Here is a 27,861-nt window from a genome sequence, read left to right as displayed (position 1 = left end):
TAAAAACAAAACAAAAAACCCCTGCAGTTTGGCTATTATGTTCAAACCAACCAACTGTGGTTAACATTAATTACAGTTGTTTGAAACAAGCATCAAGAAAAGAGGAGAGGGAAGGATGCGAGTAGGAAGTTTGCTCCAGTGCATTTGGGCTTGTTCACTTCACACTAAACTATGGTTAGAGTCAGCATCCTAATATGGACAACGTGACCATGTTTGCATCAACCCTGGCAATTGGTACATAAGATGTCACGTTAGAGACACATTGTATTTTCTGAAATATCTTCCATAGGGATGATGAAAACAGAGCACCTAAGCAATGAAACGACTTATTGGACATTGTAAATCAGTGATAACCAGTGTACCTTTTCTCTCTCCTTTCAGTTCCTTGTCTCAATAACTCTGATGGGCATCCTGACTTTAATGAGTGCTACATTGGATCCTCCACAAAGGCTACCAGATTTATTTCCTCTAGCTGTCTCTGCTGTATCCTGCTTGCACTTTCTATTCTTCTTGCTATATTTTAATGTCATTGCAATATGGGAATCAAGAGATAGCAGAAATCAGAAAAAAACCAATTAGGTCAAAGTGCCAACCCGCAAAACTAATGACTAAAGCGAGGGGACACCTTTTAATATTTTCATAGAACTATGTCTTAAATCATATGTAATGTGAGGTATAAATTGCTTTCTTATTTTATGTATTTGCTGGGGAAAGCCACACAAAAATGTTTACATGTCAATTTGTGCTGTTTCAGGAATGTGAATAGCCATTATTAAGAGAGGTTTGAAATGGACTCTTTGTCCTCTGTATGCAATAAAAGGGAAACATCATACTTGATTATTTGTTGAAGATGGAAAGCTACTGGTACCTTGAAAACAATTAAGTAATATTTTGGCCACCTTTACTGGCTTATTTTGAATAAGGTTTCCAAATTAATAGCATGCGTTTTCAGTTTAATGCACTTCAAATTAAATGTGTTGGGGATGCAGAACCATATTTTACGGCTACTAAATGCTGTCTCTTCTAGCCTATTTGATTAGATACATTAAGCTGCCTTGTACAATATTTCACTATTCTCTATGATATACTTAAAATCATCAAGGCCACTGAACTAATATTCATGACTCAGTGTCATGGTTCATACTTCCATGACAGTCTTATTTCAGTATTAACCTTTATACTAGCTAAAAGTCCATAACAAGAGTCCCAAGGCGTTGTTGTGGCCAACATTATTTTTAATGTACATCAACATGTAAGCCTCCCAGCAACATGCAAATTTTATAGCCAAAATAGCATTTTAGTCATATAGATTCTAATTCTATAACTCTAATGCAGATCACCAAGAACTCAAATTGTGCAAAGTCCTTTTTCTGTAGCACTCTCTTGTAATAGTCTTGATATTTAATAGCCTGCAACTCAAATATTGTTGGGTTTTAAAATATGAAGTTATTGCAAGAATTCAAATCCATTTGGAATTCTTTGGTGCTTGATGGTTGTCTCCATGCCATCTGCCTGCACTGACAAAAGTGTACATGGCGTATAAAGAATTAGACCAATTTCTAGCAGCCACTTAGGAAGACTTGACATTTCTGCTGTATATGACACATCATCATGGACATGAACAATTAGTTCATTGTTCCTAGCCAAAGTCTTATATACTTATATACACATTGACTTTGAGTATTCATTTTAAATACAAAATTCAAGAAGCCTCTGATTTAATTTGATTTGTTGCCATATTTTAGCACCTTATTCAACAAGACAATATAGACTTATCACATGCTTCTACTGCATGTCAGCTCCACCCAAATTTATTCCTTTTTGCTGTTCTGAAAACATGTACAGCAGTAAGACAAAGCCCTTAAAATGGGATAAAGTGGTACTACATATTTCCGATACAGATTTTCAGTTTGCAAGTACATGGTTTGCTTTGCTGCCATACAAAATGCAACATAATCTGAATGTAGCTTTTTGCAAAGCTCAAGCTGCCTAGTATCTTGTGCCAGGAAACCAAAATTCTGCATGCACAGTTACAATCTATTATGCAAACAAATGCTAATGATGTCCTCCCCCTCGGTTTTTCTAATGGCCCTGCTATGCTCTATGAAAATGAACAGAAGCTGAAAACATAGGTTCAATCATGGGGACTTGAAATTAAAACATTGTGCTGGAATGTGAAGATTATTAAAAGTAAAGTTTCCACAGAGCAGTAATACATAATTTATTGTATTAAAGGGAATGATATCCTACACCAATGAAACTTGTATTTTTCCTACACCAAGTAAGCCTTCTAAGTCTGCAAGTATACAAACCCGTACACACTTTCAAACGGTATTCTTTAAAGTTTTTATATCAATCTATCAAAGGTCCAGTGTGCTGAAAGAAACTGCATGCATAAAATGTTTATTTAGTTCCTGTCAGTCTATATAAAGCACTCCTGGTTCCCAATATTGGATCAAAGATTATACCAAACAGATGGTTGGCTCTGTCAGCCTGGACGGTGCAATTGCCTCTTTATTGGGTGTGCCCCAAATCGGGCCAAACTTCCTTCACTGTTGACCATCTGTTGGATGGTTTGTTACTCAGATATGTGTGCAAAGAAACCCACTGGTGTGTGCAATTTCCCCTGGAGTGGAGGCCCAGTGTTCCTATGCAATTTGGATTTATTTATTGTGAACGGAAGAGGATAGCATGTGCTGAATGTGCAGCCTTGTCACACATAGTAATGGAAGTTAAACCCTAAGCAGGGGGTTGGATTCAGAGATGCCATGCACCAGCGGAAACTGGTGTGACGGGATAGTTGGCAGAACCTCCCCACTCCATCGCACCAGTTCCCACACTATCCTCTAGGATTCTCAGGGCTATGTAAGGGGAAGTGCTGGGTGGTGTTCCACGGACCAGGTAGGAAACCTCAATTTTCCAAGCTGTTGTCTGGTTCCAATCCAATGTTTTATTGGATGATGACATTAACAATAGTCTGTTTCCACGCCATTCTTAAAGCTATTATTAGTGTGGTAGGAGAGCTGATTCCCCCCCCCACACACACATCTGGCAACCAATGCGCCCCTTTGGTTTCAGATAATACATGGATAGATGAATCTAAAAAGCCGAGGACACAATTTTTTACGGGCCACTAGTGTCTATGGTGACTCATTTACCAAAAGTAATGCATTTAACGTTAACTCAGGATGTGTATACTCGGTTCTGACCAAACTAAGTCTCCTAGCCTCCACATATGAAAGGACTATCTATCTATGGATCACTTCCACATTTCCCTTATTAAATACTACCAAGCTTAACTTTACTCCTTTCTCACAGCAGTTATTCCTCCCAAGAGGCATAGGTACCACAACCACTGGAGAGCCAATTCAAGGTATGGAGCAACTTGGGCCTCGTGCCAGCCTCACCTCCCTTGGGTCTAGAGCCACAGATAGGGAAAAGCGGGCATCTTCAGTCTCTGGCGTGCTATCAGCAACCACACTGCTCCAAAATGAGGATTGTGTAGGTGTTCATTTACTTCATTCACTTGTTAAAAAGGTAAAGGACCCTTGACAGTTAAGTCCAGTTCTCGAATGACTCTGGCATTGCGACGCTCATCTCGCTTTACTGGCTGAGGGAGCCGACTTTTATCTGCAGACAGTTTTTTCTAGGTCATGTGGCCAGCATGACTAAGCCGCTTCTGGCGAAACCAGAGCAGTGCACGGAAACGCCATTTACCTTCCCGCCGGAGCGGTCCCTATTTATCTACTTGTACTTTGACATGCTTCTGAACTGCTAGGTTGGCAGGAGTTGGGACCGAACAACGGGAGCTCACCTCGTCGCGGGGATTGGAACCGCGGACCTTCCCCGCCCTAGGCTCAGTGGTTTAGACCACACCGTACAGTTTGGTAAAATATTTCTAAGATGTTGAAGCCATAGCTGCCAAGTTTTCGCTTTTCTCGCGAGGAAGCCTATTCAGCATAAGGGAAAATCCCTGTAAAAAAGGGATAACTTGGCAGCTATGGTTGAAGCACTGCAAAAATCACTCAGGAAAGGAGAGTGTGAAACAGTCACTCTTGCTGACAGAGCACTGATCTCACATTTCCATTAGCCCTTTGCTCTGCTTGTAGTCATCAAGCCCAGAGCAAGTATTCCCCAGCATAGAAAAACATTAGTTTTATGTATATCTCTTTTCTTTGTCCTTCAGATGGCCTTTAAGGGTGATAAAGCGCGAGTTATCTGATCTACCTTATGTAGAACTAGGAAATGGTTCTTAACCAACCCAGCTGTTTCTGAAAAGAGAAAAAGCTTAGTACAAGTGGCTAAGAAGCAGTACTTTAATAGCCTTAGGCTGCAATTCTGAAGAAGCCTACAAGGGAGCAAGTCCCAAGGAAATCCGTAGAACTTATTTGTAAGTAAACATGCTTGGAAATGAGTTATGATGCCACAAACAACTGAAGAGGCAGCAATGATGTTGCCCCAATAAAGTCCCTCAAACTATGTACAGTAAGTGAAACTGACTAGCAATTGCATCCTGGGAAGAAAAAGTCCCTCAACCTTTTCCTGCTTAAAAGCATATGCATATATTTGAAGTAACTAGCACTGATAGCAGTGAAATACTTTGAACTGTAACCTAAAACCTGTACTATTTACACTGAAGTGTCTAAGCAAACCACTTTTTAAAAACAATTTGTCAACGCAAAATTATCTTTCAGAAGTTTTATTCTATAAAAAGAATTGTGGCCCAATTATAGTTGACAACTTCAGTTTTGAAATTGGTACATGCCGAACAACTTATTACTGTCTGCTTGGTTGCAAAAAGCTTCTTGCATGGGCAGAAGGCGCTTATATTCCATACCAGGAGCAAGGGCTCCACAATTTCTACCTGTTTGTCTACCACCCCTTCTGCAGCTCCCAAATCTGTTGTATAGAGTCTTCTAACTTTCAAGAGCAGCTTTTGGGGGATCAGAAGGGGACCCAGTGCAAATCAAGAAGGAAAACCTCCCTATGTAGTGTCTTCAAACCATCATAAAGGGTATATATACAGAAGAGATGAGCAAGCACATTTTTAAGGCTCCACTCTGCTTACACTTAAAATGGTGAAGCTGGCATTTCAGTGTCAGTCACCTGAGAAGGTACATGCCTCAGCCTCACCACCACCTAAATTTCCATTAAAAATAGTCTTTATGTTGAAAAGTTATTAAAGATGTACTTGGCCCTCTAAACATTCCAGCATAGTTACCATTTATTTTGACTGAAACGTGAGATCATTTGTGGATCTCAGTACATGCTAGGATAGGTTTTACTGATTCCTGTCTCTGCAGGTACTATTGCAAAGAAACATTAATCTCTATGGTGTTGCTTTTTAATGATTTTGCAGCATAAGTTCAGGCACCACAAAGCAGAAGAACATACTGCTAGTTTTGCTAGCAGTGCAAAACTAAAGTTATGTGGTGCTTTTGTAAACCAAAATAACTAAAAAGGCATTGAAAATGTTGCATGTGAGGCACATAAGGTTTTGCTAGCAAAACGATGGTAGCGAGCCAAAGATAGATGGAAAATTGCTTCCTTTTGGGTGTGCTGATAAGTTGCATAAACAATGCCCTGCATGTTGGCAAGCAGTCTTCATTGTTTGTGGTCAAACTGGCACTCCTTCAGAGAAAGCATGGAGCATATCATTACTGTGAAATTTACAGTTTGTTTGAAGGCCTGGGAAATAGTGTCCATCCTTAAGCACAGCTCTTCTTCCCAAAACATGAGGGGAAAGCTCACAGAGGCATTTTACCAAGGTAGGGCAAGCATAGGGGCCTGGTGCAGAAATTCAGCTTGTGCTGTTACCCATTTGCATAAAAGAGCTATGGAGAAGTGTATTATTTACATTGAGATTATCTGGTTGTACAGATTGTAAAGTTTAAATTAGACGCAAGAAACTGTATCTAGATGTGCACCTGCCTAGTGCACTGAGCAATCCTTAGCTGGTATTTGCTGGGGAGATAGATTTACAGGCGTTTCTTTTCAACCTTTTAAGTAGGATCAGGCAGTTGTAGAATCTTGCAGCCAAGCAGAATATATTCTTCAGATACGGCCTGTGTGGGTTAAAAAAATGAATAAAATAAACAACAATTTCGGCATCCATGTTGCCCTTTGAATGCGCTATTTGTGGTTTAGCTCTAGCTTTCCTGTGTATAGACAGAACACCTAGAAAACAGAATACCCTGCTTCCTTGAAAAGCATACTGGATGTTAAAATACAAATGCTTCCCAGTATTATTTTAGTTCACAATTTAACATGGGGCAACTTCATGTGTCAGCTTATCATTTCAAGGGACATATTTAATGAAAAACCCCAAATACATGGATTCTGGTTGCTATTACCAAGAGCCAGTTTAGAAAGCTTCAACCTACGAAGGATTTGTTTCCTGAAAGGAGGGATATAAAGGATTAGAATAAAGAAGTATAAAATTAGACGTATTACATAGCATCCTTGGGTTTGAATATGCTCTCTTGTTTTGTGACTACCTTTCAGCAAACTCCTGTTTCTTTTATAGCTGCTCTGGAATAACAGGAGGTGATTTTTCTCATTAAGAGACATGCAAGTGCTTTGCCTTTTGTGTAACCCGCAGTTCATCAACTGTTATGCCAGTTGTGTTGGCTACAATTTTGGCTTCCATCGACCAAGTCTTAAGACTTCAGCTTGCTTTCCTGGCATGAACATCCTACAGTATGGTGTCCATTAGCAATCATCGAAAGGAGACAATGTGCATGTAACACCTCAGGAGGCGGGTGGGGAGGGGAAATGCTACACATAAGCACAAATTACTTTTAGATGCTTGTGACAGATGCTAAAGAGTCTATTGCTGTGCTCTCTATGTTTGGGAGTCTCCTTGGTGCATTTTATGCCATGGAGACAGGTAAGAAACCGTATTACTTAATGCACTGCTTTTCACATTCTTGCCGCCTGCCATAGCGCCAACATTTCTCTTGGAGGAGCATGGCTGCTACTGCAAACCTGCACGGTCTGCAAACCTGCACCTAAGCAGTGTTGCAGGAGTGGCAACCCCTGGATCCGTTTACCTGGAGGTACATGTCATTGGTCCAATCAGATGGGTGTGATTCTAAACTGATAGATCTTTCAATAGCTGGGTTCTTCTGCTTGCTGTATCTTGCAGAGAGACACGCTACTCTGTCAAGCCTCCCTGTACTTTTGAAATTATGGACCAAGAAGACTAGTGGGCGTAGGAGCTGGCTTAGGAGAGCGGACCCTAGATCAGGGCTTCCCAAACTTGGGTCTCCAGCTGTTTTTCGACTAAAATTCCCATTATCCCTGACCACTGGTCCTGCTAGCTAGGGATGATGGGAGTTGCAGTCCAAAAACAGCTGGAGACCCAAGTTTGGGAAACCCTGATCTAAATGGTTAGTGGGCCAAGGTTAGCAGCACAGTTTAGTAAGTGAAGGTTAGAACTTAGAGAAGGTGGGAAACAGGAATAAGGGGATAGAGGAGAAGGCCAGAAACAGGAATATGAGTGGGAGAAAGAAAGCTGGAAGGGCAACAAAAGAGCTGCCTGTCTGGCGAGAGGTGAGGATTCATATTCTGATTTCAAAAGAACAGCCACATCTTTGTCTACAGGCAAAATTGCCATCCTATCATGATAGCATGAAACCATTGATTAAAATAAATGAGCAATCATTAATTAAAATGCCATTTGGTAAAAGATATCCTGCAATCAACTACTTCTTTTTTTAAAAAAGGGGAGTTCTGTAACAGCACAATTCATTGCACGCATATTCAGAAGTAAGCCTCACTTCAGTGGAGTTTATTTCCATCTTCTAGATTATTTGAGGCATGATGGTGTCTTTTGTATTGTGGCAAGAACAAAGCAGCCATGTCTGTTCCCTCAGCAACAAAAAAATTGTGGTGCTTTGAAGCAATAAAAATAGCAGCATCTGTAGTATACCATACAGCTAAGTCTTTACTGTCCAATGCCACAATTTCCTGCAGAACTGCCAATATGGCAGTTGATGCTCAGAACCCAAGTCCCTTTTTTGCACTCTGTGTGTATAACAATGCAAACAGCACCAGGAATGCAAGGGATGGCTTATGTTTGCTACACTGGATCACATGAGATTGAGCAGGAGTCCTTATTTTATCACTGACAGACATTAAGAACAATTCTTTTTTCAAAACTTCTCGTTCAGCTAATAATATAATGAAGGTGTTTGGAAGAGATGACATCCAAGCTACTATCAGACACAACACTGGCCATGTGGAATGGGTAAAGGACCAGGTAAAGTAAAGTAAAGGGACTCCTGACCATTAGGTCCAGTCGTGACCGACTCTGGGGTTGCAGCACTCATCTCGCATTATTGGCCCAGGGAGGCGGCGTACAGCTTCCGGGTCATGTGGCCAGCATGACTAAGCCGCTTCTGGCAGACCAAAGCAGCGCACGGAAATGCCGTTTACCTTCCCGTCGGAGTGGTACCTATTTATCTACTTGCACTTTGATGTGCTTTCGAACTGCTAGGTTGGCAGAAGCTAATGTAACTCTTACCACATGTGTGAAAAACTGCAGATTTTATAAAAAGTGACAGTGAAGTAAGAATCTGTAGGAGTCTGTAAACTCAGAAACAAGGCCCATACATTTTGATGGACTTGTCATTTCCTTGACAAACATTTTCTAGCTTTGCTTAGGGTCCTTGGCCAACATACTGGACAGGCTCAATGAACTTAATGTTTGCCTGCAAGGCAAGACCTGGAATATCTTCATTATGTTTCAGAAAGGATGGCATTCTTTTAAAAATTATGCTATGGAATAGCTCTGTGCAGAAAGATACGGTAATTTAATTTTGTTTGTTTGGGGACTTGTGTCCTAACCACACATGCCTTGTCTACTTTAAGTCAGGGAACAGGATCTTGCTGCCCCCTACAACCCATCCTCTGGGCCACATGTTGCATACAATGCTGGAATGAAAAGGTCTGCAGGAGGAGATTTCAGTTTATGCAGGCCCAACTGATGCAATAGTTTTTCCTGCTCAAATAGTTGGGGAAAGAGTAGAAGATCACACAAATCAGACCTACTCAATTTAAATGGCGCATTAAACACCATTTTGTCACATCCAGCTTATGAATGTGGGGTGGCCCTTGGAGGATGGCATGGTGTTCATGTCCCATTGCACATATATTGCATGTTTTAAGATGAGCTGGGCTTTGGAAATGCCAGTACTCGAAAGTGAGAAACATGTCTCATCTCGTGATTCAGCACACATATTCCTGGAGAAAAATGGCAATTAAAACAACATGATTTTAGTAGAGCTTCAGAGTCAATTTTGCCTTTGTGCAAGGGAACCTCGTCAAAGTTGGAAGTCATCCTATTTTGAGGAATGTAAAATTACATATCATGAGCTCTCAAGTAAACTAGAATTTCCTGAGCTAGCAAGAAACAAAAATGGTTCAAATACTTGCTAAGTTTGCTTTGATGCTGTGCCAAAAATAGAACGCACTTCATGTGGTATCATTCCAACAAATATTTCTTTGGATGAATGAAAACACAAACAAAAAACTGTTTTGGAAAACATTCTGACATATAAACATACACATGTATGCTAAGTAAAGCCTTTTGGAAACACTATGTCTGAACTAGCCCAGCATATTGATTAATACACATTTTGGGAATTAAAGAATCATCAGTTTGCAGAGAAAATATTAATAATTAACTCTCAGTCATTTACATTCAAATTAAGTGAACACCAGTGAAAAGAGTCCCCCCCCTTATGAGTTATTAATCAAGGGGTGCTAGAAATTAAGTCCCACAAATCTGCCATTCCTCAAAAAGCTTCCAATAAACACATATATTTTAACTGTACTTTCAATTACAGACTTCAATCCTGTCTCTTAAACATAAAGATCTCCTCACCTCAGTTGATGAGGGACCTAAGGTATTCAAAGCTGTTGGCGGGTCGGAGATAGTCTGTAAAACAAAGAACATTTTTTTCATATAACAAGAAAACCAACACAATTCTATATTGCAGTTTATACTTAACAGAAAATGAAAAATCTAACATAGTCACTGGACACAATATAACATTTTTGGGCCCACTGTTTTCATTGGGATGCATTCATCTTGTGGAACATAAATTGCTTTTAAACACAAGTTAATGCAAATATTGAAGATTCTATTTTAACTATAGTGGCAAAATAGAGGCTTACCCAAAAGGTTTCAGTGGGTTGTTAGAACTTCAAGCTCTTAGGCTTTGGCAAGTTAAAAACTGAGGTAAGAAAGAACTCCAACCCTACCACCAACTCAATCTTGTGCTGACCATCAGGAAGCTACTTTTGGCAGGCATCTTGCTAGGTCAGCCTTACCCCAATGTGGTGCTCAACAGATGTTTTGGACGACAACCCCTATAATCCCCAGCTAGTACAGGCCACAATCGGAGATCATGAGAGCTTACAAGGTCCAAGGCATTTGAAGGACATAAGATTGGGGGAGACTTGCTGCTTTAACGACTCTGTGGCTGAGGCTCATGACACAAGTTAATTTATATGTATCGGTATCCCTGGAGAATGAAGATGGTGGTGCTGGGTGTGTGTGTGTGTATGTGTGACGGGGGACGACGACAAGCAGTAGATTTGAGGCTCACCACCAAAGGTCCAGTCCCCCAAGAGACTCCTATGTCTTGCCCTGTGTTTATTATAACTGCATACATCAATATCAGGCCACACAGTGGGCTTCTTACCATTCCATTTTGCCCTTTCTCCAACAACGCAACAAGTTAGTCAAGATACTGGCTTTCACAGGGCCTTAAGAGAGTTCAATGCTCAGTGGGGATTTTGGGTTACATAGAAGCTGCTTATACCAAATCAGACTGTTGGTTCATCTAAGTAAGTGTTGTGAATACTGTCCAGCAGCCAGGAGACTTTCCCAGCTGCAGATGCCAGGGATTCAACCTGGGACCCTGGCCATGCTAAGGATGCCCTCTTACCACTGAGCTACAAGCCTTCCTACAGATTCTGGTTACTGCACCACACGGGCTCTGAGCTGAATCAGAATCAACTGTGGCACTGTGTGAGAGACCTTAGCCAACTTTGCTGTTCAACTTCATGAGACCTGCCCAGGTCAAGGGGAGTTGCACAAGTCTTTCTAGAGATCTACCTCAATCCGCTTGTGCAAAGTGGGGGAGAATCTTCTGTTCCTCTACCCATCCACCAGCACAGTGAAAGGTCATGATCTAGTTGAAAGTTTACTCTCTTTTATGCATGTGTGTGCAAGTTTAAATGCTTTAAACCATGAACAGCTCTAAAGTGGAGAGGGAGAGAGGAAAAAATGGCCACCTGTCTGGTGATATAAAACCAATCTTCTCTTAAATGTGCCAGAATAATTTTTCTCCACCTCAACTACAGTTAAAACCTTCAGTCTATTCATTACTGTCCTTTTATAGTATTTTTATTTAATAAAACCTATTAAGACTACCATACAAATCTCTTTACTTATGCTTTTATCTTTTAACTGATCAATTTTTATATTGCTGACATCCCCTCTTCACCATTTGCTCATTTAAAAATTCATAGTACATGAGCTATGTCTCTGGAGAAAATGTCTATAAAATTTGTTACAGCTGGCAAATGTGTATGAGTCAGTGATAGCACATGACTAAATGCTTCACAGAAAATAAAACTTGTTTCTGTAGTAAGCAGAACTGTTTAAATGTTATTTATTTTTATGTTTCAAAGAAAATATATTGTGAAGTGCTGCATTGATTTAATACGCAACAGTGTCTGTGTACACGCTGTATAAGGAAAATTTATGAAACCTTTGCACAACTCCTTTAATTGAATTTTCCAAATCTCTCACCACACACAAATAATCAATATCTTCTGCAGAGAAAACCAGTCAGAATTATTGCAGTCTTTCTTTTCAATTTTGTTGTCATCAGCACATACAGAGCACCTGGATATTTGTAATGTCTGGATAGCAAGTTATTTACACCTCTTAAAATGTAATTGCTATTAAGTGACTCCAAACCAATGCACCTTTCCTTTTTTATTATTTAAAATAACTATTGTACGTCTCAAAGAACACATATTTAGGAGTATTTATAGTTATGTACAAATTACTATACATAACACTTATATAATTAATAGTTTTCATTTCACCCGATATCTAATGTCAGGGTTTGGTGTTTTTTTTTTTTAAAGCATTGTAGGAAGAGATCTGCAAGAAAAACACATTGTAAAAGTAATGCATCAAAGTTCATGTACAATGGCTGAATGGTAGACCTTCATATAAGGAATGCAGTTTGACAGGTCTGAGTGTTTGTGCATATCCATATGGTTGGTTGTGTATATATATCTGAAGCTTTATAGTCATATGTCTCATATGCATTTCTATGTCTGCCACCAAAATTAATAGCTTAATATTTCATCTACATAGCATAGAATAGTAAATCATTGGAGAAGTTTGTAGTTTGCCTCCCAAGTATCTATCACACCTGCAGCTCTGGCCTGTGATGCTAAACATGCCAAAGGCTGTATTTTAAAATTCACACCCTAATTACAGCCACCTATTAACACAAGTGTCTTTGAGGAAACAAAGCGTTTTTTTGTTGAGATGAGAAAAAGATCTAATCGTGCAGTACTTGTAGGTCAAAAGAATAACTGAGTTCTGACCATTTTTCTTCACAATAAGTAGGATCTCTCTACTAGACAGATTAAAGTCTCACCTGAAGCAGAAACACAAAAACACCCCACAAAAATCAATACAGCCAAAACTTTGTCTCTTACAAAATAATCTCAAGAGTGGCACAGCTTTCGAGGCAACCAAGGCTGCAATCTTGCACACACTTGTCTGTGAGCAAGTCCGGGGTGCCAACAGTATTTAATGGGTCCAATGCACTGTATGTGGATTAGGCCTTCTGCCCCCTCTTGCAAAAGAGGACACAAATTGCTTTCAGCTTTGTATCCTATTTTGCACTTGGGTTGGACAACCCCAAAATAAATTAGGGCCACACAAGTAATAAAATGTTTGACAGACTGAATGTGAACATCTAAAGCTTTTTTCCATACCAGAAAAGGCTTCACCTGTTTAATTTTGACCTGCTACACAGCTGTTAAAGACAGTTCTCTGGAAGAGGAGTGGACACAAAGCCTGAGGCTTGCCCAAGATCATCCCCATCACAACAAACCATAGTTTATCATCCCGTCATAACATAGCCAGTATAAGGCAGATCCCTCTGTTCTTCACTAAAGAGCACCTAAAAAGTGCAAGGGATGAGGTAGTAACTAACAGGACTAGAGCGCTTATTAGCTCTTTTCACTATTTTAAATGTCAGGCTTAGGCAATGCCTTCCCAATTCATCCCACAATTTTTTTCCTTAGAAAATCTTTTGTTCCTTTTTTAAACTCCTGGGACAACTGGACTGGAACCGAGTCACTACATGGTTGCATCAGCCTGGACAACCCCCCCCCCCAAAACGGTAGATTCCGATACAGTCCGCTAGCCTTCATTTGCATGCCCCTGATCTACACTGGGTGAAGATGGGAAACTGGACAAGCTGGACCAAATCAGGTTGGAAGCAGTACTGTACATAAAAGCTGTGTAACAGACAACAGCACTTTTTAAAACCTGCAGAACTTTGGTGCTTTGTCTTGCATTGCACAAAAACATTTGTACACAAATCTTTTAATCCTGGTTGATTAGGGAAAAGTTGAGTAAAATGTCTCTTTTAGATTTAGCATTTACTGAAACCCTGCCTAAGAATCAGCAGGATAAAGGTTTGTTTTGTTTGTATTCACTCCCACAAAATGCTAAAACTGTTAAAAAGTTCCCCTTTGAAATATGCAGAGTGCAACCTACACACACATAAAGCATGCTTTGGACAGCAGCAACATGACTAGATTTCATCTCCTGGCAGCTGCTCTCAAGTTTGCTTACATTCTCTTCAAAAAACATTTTGTTTACTGTAAATGCTAGTCATGGGCAAACAATGGTGCCATTTTTTATGTTGCTAATGCAGAATGATATACTAAGATCTACATAATGCTGCCCATTGACAAAGGAATGTTCTGAATTAAGTTGTTTTAAGTAGAGGCTGTTTATGTAAAGTAAATAAATTTCATGCCTTACCATGTGATGATAATGTGACATTCCATCTGTATCAAGCCAAAGAATAGTCATAGGTTTCATGTCCTGAGCGTAACTAATTAAAAATAATTATGGAAAACCACATCCAAAAGTAAAAAAACTAAATAAATAAGACAGTCTTTCTCCAGCCTTCTCTAGCCTTTATTTTCATTAGGACAGCAGAAGGGATCAAAGTTCCCATTCAAGAAGTATTTATTATATTGTTAACATGCTAAAAGTGCGTCATTTTGACCCATATGATTTCAGAGTCACACTAAATTTTCACTGCTTGGGTCATTAGCGTTACAAATGGAAGAAACATTATGATGCAGCATGTTTAACTGTTGTCCTTGAGCACAAATAAGCCTATATGGTTGCTTTACTTAGAAAGCAACTAAAGAGATGCTTAGTATACCATGGCACTGGTTCCAGTGGGTTTCATTAGGCTAAGAAGAGAGTGGGGGAATATGTAAGTGAAACCAACTTCAGAACGAGTAAGAATTCTGCCAAATGAAAATTCCTTAAGCAAACTCACTCTTCTGTCCTGCTGTGTTGCAGCCCAACTTGACCAGTTTTCTAAACTTGCAGCTGTAAGGATTCTTGTATGTGACCAAGATTAGATTTCCCAGCTTAAAATTGGTCACGGATATTCCAGCGATTGGTTTCCAGACAGTAGCTTGGATCCAGACTTTGCTCCCATCAGCAAGCTCATCCCCTGCATGGCGTTCTGCTTGGGGACACTTGGGAAATGTGGGAGAGGGGCAGGGCTGGCCCACCCATGCAGCAAGGTGAGGTGACTGCCTCCAGTGGCAAGATCCACAGGAGCAGTAGACCTGGCCCCCTAGGAATGCATTGCCCCCTGCTGTAGCAGTGGCTGCAGCAACAACACAGAGCATACTCCTTGGAGGCTGGACCTGACACCTCCTCAGCAGCCCTCCACCCCAATGCCTTCTCTACAACGGCCTCTTGGCAAATAGGAGGTGCTGCTTGTATCCTCCCACCCTCATTCCTTGTTCCCATGCACTTCACTCATCTCTTCCTTGGCAGGGGAGGAGCACCATTTTGTGCTTCGCCTCAGGTGCCAAAATGTCTTGGGCCTGCCCTGGAGAGGGGACTTTTGTCAGTTATTCTTTCTGCCTGCACCCTCTGATAGTTAGGGGATCCTCCGAAAAGGGTAGGGGCTGCAGGGCAAATCAGCAAAATGGTCTTCCCCTCTCTTTCACTGGATCAAGGCATGGAGATGATGGGAAAGTACTGCTTCTCTGTGCTATCATTCTTTACATACCTAGATCCATATGTTCAATTGTTACCTCGGATTTTGAAGGCAATAATCTCATAGCTCTGGTTTATATACACAGGCACCATTCCAACAGATATTAAGTAGGCCTGGTATGTGGCCCAATGCAATTTTGTTCCCCATACCAGTTGTAGTCTTGCATAAAAGCAACTCTGTTCCACTCAGAGGCAGTAATTGCCACTGTGATGTTCTAAACTTCAAAGTTAAAAAGAAGAAGACAATAACTAAGGTCTATATATTACATTAAAGAGAGAAACAGCTCTTTTCAACGATCCTATGAACTGATACAAGGCAATTTTTAAAAGTACATAATAAGGAGGTGGGGAGAAACCAAGGAAAGAAAGTCATTTGTTTACTCCATGTTAAAGATAAAGAATGAGAAAACACCACTCAACGCATCTGACACTTGGCAAGCTAAGTCTTCATCGTTAAAATGTCCTTTATTCTGCTTCTTTTAAAAACTAAATCATAAACCACGAGGGAAAATTAATCTACTTGATCAAGATGTGTGGCTGCCTGTCTGGCATCAAGAACACACTGCTGAGCTACAGAGATTTCACTTCATATCGATATAAATGCTAAATGACTTCAAGCTTACGGTAGGAGGAAGTATTGCCTTGAGTTTAAGGCACAGGACCAGGAGTCAGCTGTCGTCTCATTTCATACTTTACCTGGGAGGGCAGACAAGCCACTCATCTTTTCAGCATTTAACCACAACTTTGTAGTAAAAGACACACAGGCACCTTCTCTGTCCCAGCTGGTGGGCTGGTCTATATTCATACCCATTACCCCAAATGTGTTTACCTAGCTGGCACAGTGCCAAGGCTCTCATTTTACTACAGAGCTTTGTTACTACATTTCTGAACATTTTGGGAGTAAGGCTACAATGGAACAGTGTTACCCACTCACACAGGGAGGAACAATTCCTCCTGGGAGAGCCACTGACTTACATGACCCCAGTCCACATGGCAGAATAGTAAAATGGCATGGATGTAGTAAACTCATCTGCAAGACTGCTGTGTTCCACGATAACAATGCGCATTTAGAAAAGTCAAGTCAAGTTTAAAAGTCAAGTTTAATTTAAAAGCTTAAAAGATATATATACCTGCCAAAGGGGCGGGTGTTCCACAGGATTTCATGGAAATATCTGGTATATTTAATCTGCTCGAAAGCTCATTATAAGCCACTCATTCGCAGAATACCAAAACCCATAATGTGCCTGTTCTCCAAGAGATGCCTATGCCCCATATCAGACAAGCCGTGACGTCAATGATGTGCCTCCTCTGTTTAATGCAAGGCATGTTCTTAAGCACCTCACCGAAATGGGACTTTGTAAAATAGAGATCATATGTCTCTGGGATGTGGCAAGGCTGTATTCATAAATGTTTGTAAAGTATGCTCAGGTCCTCCGGTAATAGACACTAGAGAAATATTATTATCATTATTAAAGCCTTGAGATACATCAAGGCTTTATAGTTCACTCAAAAGCCTACACCTAAGACAAGGTGATGTGGAGAAGGAAGAAAATGTAAAAAAATAAAAAATAAAATAAACATGGAGGCAGTTCATATCCAGAGAGTTAAAATAAAGGTTCTTCTCAAACTGGTAGGGTGCTTACATGCCAATACCAAGAACAGTTCTGACTAAAGTACAATCCTGTGCCCAGTAACTCAGATTGACGAGTTAAAGATATATTACTGGGCAAAAAACTGCAGCCTTAATTTCTTTAATGGGGCTGACTAGTAAATGGGGCTCAACCTTTCCCAAAAACTGGAGCTGAGGCCAAACCATGTGGGGGGAAAAGGAGAGAACAGAGCATCTGCAGAGTGCATTCTCCTAACCACTGCATCGATAACTCTGTCCAACATGCATGGATGGATAACTCTGCCTCCCAGGAGCTTAGTGCAGCACCCACACAGACCGAGGGGGCGGGGTGGGGGGGAGTTGACATAATCCACAAGAGTTGCATCGTTCTCACCACAAGGCCAGTACGCTCTGGATCTGGATTTGAGAATTTGTTCTTGGTTCTTGGCCAGAAAGACAGAATAGGTATGTTGCTGGTGTACTGCCCACAAAGCTGCTTCACGGAGCTAATGGTGAAGGCAAATTAATAAATACCCCTTAGGGACATTATATGAACACCTTAACACGAGATTAATGCTGGTGTCCCATTTTACCTTGTGTTCAGGCAAGCAAATCACTTAGCAATTGTGGCTTCTTATCTTTTGCACACACTTCAAAATAGAGAGGTACGTATTTGTCACAGCCAACAGAAGTGCAACTGATGTCCCCTTGGGGCCATGCCTTTTCTGCAATTGTACCCTTTATATGGAATCATTTTCCTCCTGAACTTAGGCAGGTACCATCTTTTATTATATTTTGGCATCTCTTTAAACCATACTTCTTTAACCAGGACTTTGAAGATGTGCAATTCCACTTTTCATTCTTACTTTCTCCCCCCCCCTCGCCTGCTGCAGCTGAATTTTAGCCTCTATATTGTTGTGCTTATTAATATTTTATCATTTTTATCTTGCATATTTTTAATATGAACACCACCAGGAAACTTCAGTAAAAAGGTGGTATATAAAAACATATCAAATAAATACATTTTTAAATGCATAGTTTGTTCAGTTAGGCATTTTGTAATCTGAAAGTGGCGGGTGGGGGGAAGTATTTATCTTGCCAACAGCTTAAATGTCATACAACCAAAGAGAGGGCAAGAAACCTAATTTTGCCGAAAAGGACACAAATCTGAAACAGTCTCTTGCAAAAGGCATTTTCAAGTCTTTCAGAAGAAATTTGCTAAATGGACCCCTTTGACAACTGTTTGCCATCAAAACAAATAACATGGGGGAGTTACCTTGGGCAGGCTGTCTTGCCTTGGTCCTTCTTAGCAGCTTTCCAGATTGCTTTACTGAGGAACAAAATATATTTAGATACTGTGAGAACTCTACTCATGTGATGCTAATATAGAAAAATGGTACAAATGGGTTTTTCCACTAACGTTCCAGGAAATTTTTCAATTAAAGAAAATACTGGATTGAATTCAGAATTCCTCGAGTGGAGTTCTACTCCCAGAACAGGGCACTCCCAGATCTCTGCTCTCCCTTTCCCCTGCAAACCTTTGTACATCGTAAAAATCAGAAGAAAACAATCACCTCCCTTTTTCTCACACAAACTGCTGTAGACAAAAGTTCTGCTAAATCTCTTTGGACATGGCTAGCAGCAGAGTCCAATCCTAAACACACTTACTAGGGAGCAAGTCCCACTGAATACAGTGAGACTTTCTTCTGAGTAAGAAGCACTGGATTGTTAGGCCACAAGTAAAACTAATATTACCCCTTAATATAACAGGCTCAGGACACAACACTGTGGCACCTAACTTGTCACCCAACTTGATGAGGAACGATTAGTGAGAAGTACTTTGGTTTAGTCAGTCAACCAGGTACAAATCCACCTAACACTTACCTCGTCCAGCCCACATTTTAGCAGCTTCTCTGCAATAATAATAATAATAATTTATTATTTATACCCCGCCCATCTGTCTGGGTTTCCCGAGCCACTCTGGGCGGCTTCCAACAGAAGTATTAAAATACAATAATCTATTAAACATTAAATCTCCCCTAAAAGTCTGGTAGTTGTTTTTCTCTTTGACATCTGGTGGGAGGGTGTTCCACAGGGCGGGTGCCACTACCGAGAAGGCCCTCTGCCTGGTTCCCTGTAACTTGGCTTCTCATAGTGAGGGAACCGCCAGAAGGCCCTCGGTACTGGACCTCAGTGTCTGGGCAGAACTATGGAGGTGGAGACGCTCCTTCAGGTATACTGGACCGAGGCCGTTTAGGGCTTTAAAGGTCAGCACCAACACTTTGAATTGTGCTTGGAAACCTACTGGAGCCAATGTAGGTCTTTCAAGACCGGTGTTATGTGGTCTCGGCGGCTGTTCCCAGTCGCCAGTCTAGCTGCCGCATTCTGGATCAGTTGTAGTTTCTGGGTCACCCGTAATATAAATTCACTTGAGTGTTCTGTAATCTTATCTCTTATCAATTATTTGTTTGCTTAATTGTGTTGCTTAATATGAAGTACTTAATATGGAAACTAATCTGTATCACTGCAATATGTAATATTTCCAGGACACCTAGGCATGCTCATGTAAAATATGTGAAAGGATGCATATTAATTCTATCATAAAAAGGGAAATTATGAAAAGTCCTTACTTAGCTTTCTGGCTTTGCTCACTTCATCTTTCAAGTTACCAGCGGTCTCTGAAACACCGATAATATTTTCAAGCTCTCTGGTGCCCTCTAAAGCCTGGAAAAAAAATTTTTTTAAAGCTAAATCTTAATGCCGAATCTTCTAACAAAACAGAACTCTCAAAACCTCCCACTCTTTCTGCATCATTAGTTTAAATGGCTGAAAAAATTTATATTACTAAGGTTTGATATTAGAAATGGAATGCTTCTGTATGCACAGTATGATCAACAGGTGTGAAGTTGGAAGCCTTGTCGCATCCCCACAATCTGAGCAAATTATCGCCAAAGGACACTAACAGGTTGCCACTTTGCCTTTTCAGACTGTTTGCTTGCCTGAATCCTGGTCAGTTCCCCTAGCTTACCCCAACAACTCTGTATGTGGCCATGCCTTTCAATCAAAAGAAGTGTTGCCCTGACTTTGGCTTCTAGCCTGGACTATAGAATCCATCCCAGTCTACCACCTCTGCTTTCTTTCCAGCCATTAGGACATGACCCCAGTAGGATTCAGGGATAGAGCGGCTGGCAAAAAAGGTGCCCTTAGGATACTCATAGGTGTGACCTTGTGGGGCAAATAGCAGCTGAAGAGGGGCAGTTTAAACCAGGAAACAGATGTAAGGGAAAGTGTTAACACGTTGTTGTTGTTTTTTAATAAAAAAACTGTGGGAGATGCATGATCAAACTCCACAATCACACCTAGTTTGATCCTCACAGTGGAATCAGAAAACCAACTATCTTGCTGGGTAGGGGGTGGAGACTGACCTGAGAGAACAACAATAGCTAATAAAAATATAGGTATTGTCAGGTGTGGGCAAACTTTTTGGCCCAGTAGGCCAATTACCGGTAGTTATCTGTCCTGTGGGCTAACTTCCACCCACCTGTCAAAGTCTCTTGCATAACACTTTCGAAATGCCCATTTGCCAGCTGGTTGTCGGATGTCCTTGTCTTACCAAGGACTGGACATTGCTTCTCGGTCCCACTACCACCTCACTGTCTCAAAATCACATTATGGGCTCATTAGAATACACTACTCATACAGACAGAATTATTAGAATTATACGTAAACATTGGCATGTACTCTGGAATGTACCAGGTTGTAATGAATTTCCTTTGATTGGCCTGAGACGGACTAAATCCATTAAGGACATGTTAGTACACACGGATATGAAGTCCGAACTATAACTCGTACCATCAGTAGTTCTGGGCCCACTGGTCACCACAAATGTGGCAGATGTTCATCCTGCCCATTCTCTTTACAGATTAAATAAATTTATGAGGAGAAAACCAATTTCAGTTTTGTTATTCGTCAATTTAGTCCATGTCAGACCAGAGATGTTGTCTACCTTATTTGATGTCCTTGTAATCTATTGTATATAGGCTCCACCACTTGAGCAGTTGGGGTTTGGATTTGGGAACATTGTTCACGCATACGTAATGCCAATATGGAGGCACCTCTGGTAGAACATTTTGTTTCTCACAATCATTCAGATACGGATTTATTATTTACAGTTTTAAGGGTGAATCAGAGGACAACTGGTATCAGAAAAGATTATGAACGACAATTACGGCAGCAAGAAACCAGTTTTATTTTAATGTTTAAATCTATTCATCCAGGGGGACTTAACTCTGAATTAGACCTCAATTGTTTTATTTGATTATCTGTATCTTTGCTGTTACTTTGTACTGTGTCTTTAATCTCGGTCTCCTTGTTATTAGTATCACCTGGGGCTCGCTATATATATTTTTCAAAAAATGATGTTAGTAACAGTGACTACATAATCGCATGAGCACTGTTCCAGAGTATTTTTTATTCTTATGTATTCGATTCAAAAAAAAGATTGGGTATGTAACCTTTTTATGTTACAGTTTATAATTTCCACGCTATTTGAAGTTGTTGTTATGTATGTGCAGGTCATCGTTTGAATATTTTATTTTCAGTCAATGAAGAAATTACACATTTTTCTACTTACGAGTCTTTGTTGAACTAATTGGCTGATGAAGAATTGAACGAAATAGTAGTTGCTATCCGGAACACTGTTCAGCAGAGTTCAGAGTCGGACATCAGAATTGGACATTTGCCAATTGTACAAAGCTTCACAGCTTGATCTCCGCTGGGTACAGTCTGGCACCATGACTTATTTAAGGGCTTTCAGAGACTTCAGTTTGATAGTTTTGATGTTCTGAATTATTCCATAAAGTTTTCCATATTGTAATTGTTTCTGGCCATCGTGTTGCTTTTGATATTGCTGAGCTATATTGTGCAACACAGGGGTTTGTTTGTTTACATATGACAAGTAGGCTAGGGAAAACAGCCTTGCAAGCCAAATTTGATCTGTGGGCCAGAAGTTCCCCACCCCTGCTCTAAGTGTTCAAAGCACTTCACACCTTACCTCAGGAATAAAGTGGGCCATGCTATTACCCCTAATTTTACAGCATGGATTGTAGTTTGCCCCAACCTGAGGGGAAAATTTGAATCAATGGCTCAGGGGAGATTTGAACCAATGGCTCCCAGCTTGAGCCTTATGCTTTGAACTACCTTGCTGCCCAAGGTTTGCACGTGGATCCTAAGTAGGGAGCCTGTCTCCACTGAAAACCCACCGCATGACCCAGTGCACTGAACTGAATTTCAGTTAATTTAGTTATTACATTTCTATCCTGCCTATCTTCCAGGAAATTTGAAGAAGTTCACATAAACCTTTCTCCATTTTACCCTCAAGAAGCTTTATCCTCTCACCGCCCAGCGAGAGAAGGCAAGTGGCCCTAATTCACACAGTGAGTTTCAAGCTCAGTAGGGATTTCAACCCAGATTGTCCCGTTTGTAATCCAGCACTCTACTCTGCCACACCCACAGCACCTGGAAGGATGCAATCTTCAGCACACTTGTTCCATTAAACTGAATTTGGCTTGTTTCCAAATAATCTATAATGAAGACTGCAACAATTGAGAAGAAAGAGAGAGAGAGAGAATCAAGGATCAAGATGGGAGGAACAGACCTGTAAATTGGTTAGGTTTTGTCTGATTTTCATAAATCTGCCCAGAGAATCTTCAATTTCAGATTGCAGTATTAATAGTCTTAAGGAAAGAGGGAAACAAGGAATTATTTAAATTTATGGCTTAATTTCTGAAACAAGAACAAAAATGAATAAAAACCAAGTAGCAGTGATATAGCTTTGCCGCCAACATCCCCCCCCCCCCGGGGCTGTGAAATACTGTAACTTGTTGCTATATAACTGGTAAATAACTCTAGGGTTTATCGTACATCAACCACTAGCGGAATGCACACATTTCTAGCATGTCTAATTATACTCATTTCCCATCATTATCTTACCTCCTCCCTAAACTCCAGCATAGAGTCAGCTCCACCCACTTCCCATTGATAGTGCAAAGATTCCAGCACAGCCCAGTCCTACAGATGGGTCTCTTTAGGACAGGGTTTCCCAAACTTAGGCCTTTGGACTACAACTCCCTTCATCTCTAAGCTAGCAGTACCAGTGGTCAAGGATGATGGGGATTGTAGTCCAAAAATGGCTGGAGCACAAGTTTGGGAAGCCCTGCTTTAGGAGACAGTAGAAAGCAGATCAGGAATGGAAGGGGGGAGAGAAGTGGAAAAACCAGTAGGATCACCCAAAAGGCTAAAGAGTGCATCAGAATAATAATTTATTTGCATGAATAAATAAAGTAAAAGGATGAAGGCAGCTTAAGTAGCAATGTAACTTTTTCTCTTATAGAACAGATTTTAATTGGAGTGACATAAGCCTGAAACAACTGAAGCAGTTCCGTAGTACCAGGCAGCTCATTGTATAGACAGACTAGAATAAATTCTGGGAAACCTGGCTGCCATTTCTAAAATATTGTCAGGAAAATAATTACCTCCCACAAAAACAAATTCAAGTAGGTTTTTATTTTTTTAGAAAGATTTTTTGTGATTTTTATGTTAATCTGCATTTACCTACATAACATTGTGATACAACATTTCTTAGGGTTTTTTTTAACTCAGAGTTTTGTTGATAATAATAGCCAAAAGTCTAAATAAAAATTACTCCTCAATATTGCTACAGCAAAAATAGCTTTCCCAGAGGCTCTGTTGCAATTAAATTTGTCCTTCTCCATGCTTTTTTTAAACTATAGAATTAGGCAACCTTACTTCTCATAGTCTTCCATTTCAGGGTGCCCCCTTCTGGGTGTTCTGATTAGCAAGTTACTGGGTTTCTCTCTGTTTCCTAGGAATAAGACCATGAAGAAATGAGAATTAACACTATAACCGTCCTGTAGTTGAAGACAAAAATCAAAATAGTATAAAGATTTACCATCTTCTGCACAAGTGATAAACATGAACTATTTTCTCTATTCCCACCCCCTTTTCATTACAAATGCACTGTAACCTGACATTTAACTAATTATAACTTTTCCATTATAAACATCTTATGTTAGAAAGGAAAGCTACAAATACAAAAATAGAAATGGTAAAGTCAATACTACTAACAGATTTAAGAGGTTAAAAAATTCCCAACATTCACTTCACTCCACAGCAATGTAAGATTGTTGGCAAATGCAACATATTATGTATTATTAATCTGAATGCTAGGTATATGAAAATATATGAAAGAACACGATCAGTAACCACTATAATTTCCATTTAAAATTATTTCTTTACTAACCAAAGTTATATAGCTGCCTCATAAGATCAAACTCACAAAAAACACAGAACAATTGGAAACACTACTCTGAAGGATCCTATGTAGTAACATGAGAATGGTGCAAGGGGACTGCAAGAGAAAAGAGTGAGGGACAGAAAATGCCATCCTTGCCCAGCACACTAGTGGGGGCCTGCAATGGATCCCACCTCTCTGCAAACAGAATGAGCCCTTCCATTTGCAGAGGGTTACGTAGTTGCTATGTGGTGCAATTTGCCTTAATATTGTTCTCTATGCATCTCACTGTTCAACAAGATAATATCTCTATCTATCTATGAGAGATTTTACTGGATTTTGTATTTGATCTCATTGCGAAGGCTCAAGGATAGGGGACAGACCAAAACAAAGAGTGTAAATGAAAAAGCCCTGTGTGTGTGTGTGTGTGTGTTGGGTCAAATACCTATTTGTTTACACTTACTGTAATAACAAGTGCAACTTGTATAATTGCACTCATACATGTATCAGCAATAAAGCAGTGTTAACACTGTTGCAAGAAAAAAAGAAAACATTAAATATATAGGAGACAACTCAGAATTCTAAGTCCTTACCACCATTTTGTAGCTTGGTGAAACTAGAAAAGGAAAGCTATTCCTACTTTACTGAATAATTATCCATCTAAATGTCAGCTGCGGACACGTGATCTCTCTTTTTATGTGCAAAAGGACTGTTCCCTTATGCCCATATTTAATTACAATATGGAAATATAGCACACACTCACCTTTGCCTTTGACATCCCGGCACACAGGCATTTTACTCCTTCAGGCATTTCCCCTTTTTTTGTCAGAAATAAGGCATGTGAAAAAATCCAAAAGATTTTTTCCTGTTTCACTTTCTCCTTCCCTCCCTCCCTCTCTCACACACAAACACAGAATCACATATGAACAGCGAAAGCAAAACTCATATAATATCATCAATAAAAGATTGGCTTGGGATGTGGGGAGATAACAGCATTTGGAGTTTTCAAGTTGTACGTATACTGCACTGCTTTAAAATGTCAGTCAGGTTTCAGTTAACAGGGCAGGGTCAGCAGAGCAAAGATGCGCTTTCATAAATGGTCATATTGTGTTTTTTCTCCTACAAGGAACTGGCTGCTTTGTGCAAAATGGCTGTATTTTGCAAAACGGCCTGTGATATGCAACCAAATACAGATAGTGTCTCCCTGTATTTTATATTGAAGTGGAAGTATCTAGACCAAGTAATATGGATTCCTAAACCACGTCCTCTGCTTCCTCTTCTTCACCTCAACAGTATCTCCTTTCTTGTTTTATTCTGTGAAATTAAATCAAAATGCATTTCTCATCTTATGCTAAAACAACAACACCCAAATTATTTGAGGGCTGGAGCAACACTTTAGCATACATAGAAGACTGGTTCAGAGCCAAGTTATGCACTGAGAACTTTAGACTATTATCCTAGAGAGCCTTGTACATTCTGACTGCAACGGAAGGGTAGAGCACAACTTTTCTAAATAAAGAAGATAGTCCTAATGGCTTACAGGAATTCCTCAGATCACTTTCTATGGATTGGGGATTAAAGCATTCACTGCAACAGTCCTCCTCTTTTCTAGACCTTTACTGACGCTAGAGAGGAAAATGTGTGGGATACAGGAATCAAATGCAGCTGCTTCTAGTAGACTCAAGGACAGGAAGCAGAGAGTAAGGATAAATGGACATTTCTCCCAGCAAAGGGATATAAGGTTAAACTCTGGAATTAACTAACATAAGTAGTAACACCCACTGACTTCAAAAAAGGTTCCAAAACAGATGGAAGATAAGGTTATCAATGGCTATGTACTACCTCAAGGATCCTGGGCCCCATGCCTCTTAATACCAGTTGCTGGAAAACAACAATGCAAATTGGACATTGTCCTGCTTTTGGCATCTGGTTGGTCACTTTAGGAAAAAGGATGCTGGACAAAACAGGTCACTGGTCTGATCCACTAGGGCTCTTCTTACGAGATATAAGTGTTTTGAATTTTTTAAATTATGTCTTGTTGAACACCAAGATGCATGGAGAACAATATTAAGGCAAATTGCACTCAATAGCAACTAGCCCTCTACAAATGGAAGGACGCCTTCTGTTGACAGAGAGAGAGACGGGATCCAGTAAAGGTTCCCAAGTGGAGGATCCTTCTGGACAGATTTTCCACAAGCAAAAGTGGAGGGGAGAAGAGGGAACCATACTATTCCCCTTCTGCCCACAAGGGCAGCTGAGAAGGACGCAAATGGCATGCATTGGCCCCGCAAGCAGCACTGAGCCCACAGTGCGTCTGAGCCACTGTCTCTCTCCTGGGAGTGGCTCGGGTACCTGCAGGCACTGCATTGCCCAGAAAAGTAGCATGGGGCCAGCCTCCGCCCACCACCTGCTCCTCAGCTGACCTCCAGCTGAGAGGGAGGCAGCGGGCAGACTCTGTGCAGGCTCTGTGCTGCTCAAAAAAGCAACGCAAGCCCACAGGGCGCCCAAACGGAACATGGCAGCTCGAACACTGGGACTCTGGAAGCACGCCCTGCCCTGCAGACAGCTTGCCACGTCCCCCAGGCGCAGAACGCACACACCACCCCAGGCGCCCGTAGCTAGCTATGTCACTGCTTGATTCTTTTCAGTGAGCAAAAGTAAGAAAAACTAGTCAGAGGAGAATTGTTGAAGATGTTTGTGAAGGCTGCAGAAAAGTTGGACTTTACTATAAAGATCCAAATTCATATTCGTGGGTGGAAGGAATCAGAATTACCATGCAGGACATAAATTACTAAATCAAGAATTTGACTTGGTCAATAACCAGAAAAATTCTGCAGTAAGTAGGAGAGAATGTTCAACTAACCATTTGATAGACCATTTCCATGCTCTTGTACATTATTGCTCCTGGGAGTTGAAAAAGGACTGATTGGGCACGTTCCTGTTGTTGGTGAATAAGACTTGAGATTCTTCTTACTCTTCAGCAATGGAGTTGCAGGCACCTAAAGAAGAATAAATAATGGTAACAAAACAACCTGTACAGGATTATTATGCAGGGTAAAGCACATTCATGTTTTCCTTTTCAACCTTGACAATATCCAATTCTGCCTTTATATTTCTAGTCAGGGCAGGCTATAGAATTCTCCTATAACAGATGTGGGGAATCATGTCTCTCTTGGTGCATTTTTAGGTATCCCACACACTTTAAAGTAACACTTCAAAGCTCCAGTTCCTAGAAAAAAACTATGTTTCCAGTCCTTGTAGTAACATGGGTCCTTTATCCAAACAAAAAAGAATCAAATGATTTTCAAGCCCACCAATCTATTCCAAGGGACTAACACAAGGTGTTAACTTTTTGTTTAACAATTCTTGATGAAGGAAAATAGCTACAACATCCAGGGCCATCTATCACATTAGTGAAAAGAACAATCAAATTAAACGAGCAAATTACCTCTCACGTTCCACCTCAAATGGCCTTTTAGAAAGGTGGCTCTGAAAGGTGAAGCTATATAAATAGCACAAAGCCTGCCCTATAGCAGGGGTGGGAGACCTGTGGCCTTCCAGATGTTGCTGAGC

At 40.5% G+C, this 27,861-nt stretch overlaps 2 protein-coding genes across 5 annotated transcripts in view; one reads left to right on the top strand and one right to left on the bottom strand.

Moving 5' to 3' along the window:
* The window catches only part of ALG6 (ALG6 alpha-1,3-glucosyltransferase), a 30,890-nt gene extending 27,882 nt beyond the window's left edge, over positions 1-3,008 (top strand). For 3 of the 4 annotated variants that reach the window (XM_035122538.2, XM_060276852.1, XM_035122537.2), the window contains one exon: positions 382-3,006. In XM_035122538.2, the coding sequence (XP_034978429.2) occupies positions 382-579 (198 nt within the window). In that variant the 3' untranslated portion in view covers positions 580-3,006. Of the gene's footprint in view, positions 1-381 lie in introns of all 4 variants that reach the window. The other variant, XM_035122540.2, reaches the window with a different exon arrangement.
* ITGB3BP (integrin subunit beta 3 binding protein) overlaps positions 692-27,861 on the bottom strand; it is a 37,029-nt gene continuing 9,859 nt past the window's right edge. The window contains exons 3-9 of the mRNA XM_035121584.2: positions 27,152-27,287; positions 23,784-23,859; positions 22,633-22,711; positions 19,607-19,700; positions 18,253-18,306; positions 9,890-9,943; positions 692-6,065 (exon numbers count right to left, since the gene is read on the bottom strand). Coding sequence (XP_034977475.2) covers positions 9,891-9,943; positions 18,253-18,306; positions 19,607-19,700; positions 22,633-22,711; positions 23,784-23,859; positions 27,152-27,287 — 492 coding nt within the window. The 3' untranslated portion in view covers positions 692-6,065; position 9,890. The remainder of the gene's footprint in view (positions 6,066-9,889; positions 9,944-18,252; positions 18,307-19,606; positions 19,701-22,632; positions 22,712-23,783; positions 23,860-27,151; positions 27,288-27,861) is intronic.

The sequence above is a fragment of the Zootoca vivipara genome, chromosome 7 (genome assembly GCF_963506605.1).
Source record: "Zootoca vivipara chromosome 7, rZooViv1.1, whole genome shotgun sequence".
Lineage (NCBI taxonomy): Eukaryota > Metazoa > Chordata > Lepidosauria > Squamata > Lacertidae > Zootoca > Zootoca vivipara.
This window is presented reverse-complemented; position numbering and strand designations above follow the sequence as displayed.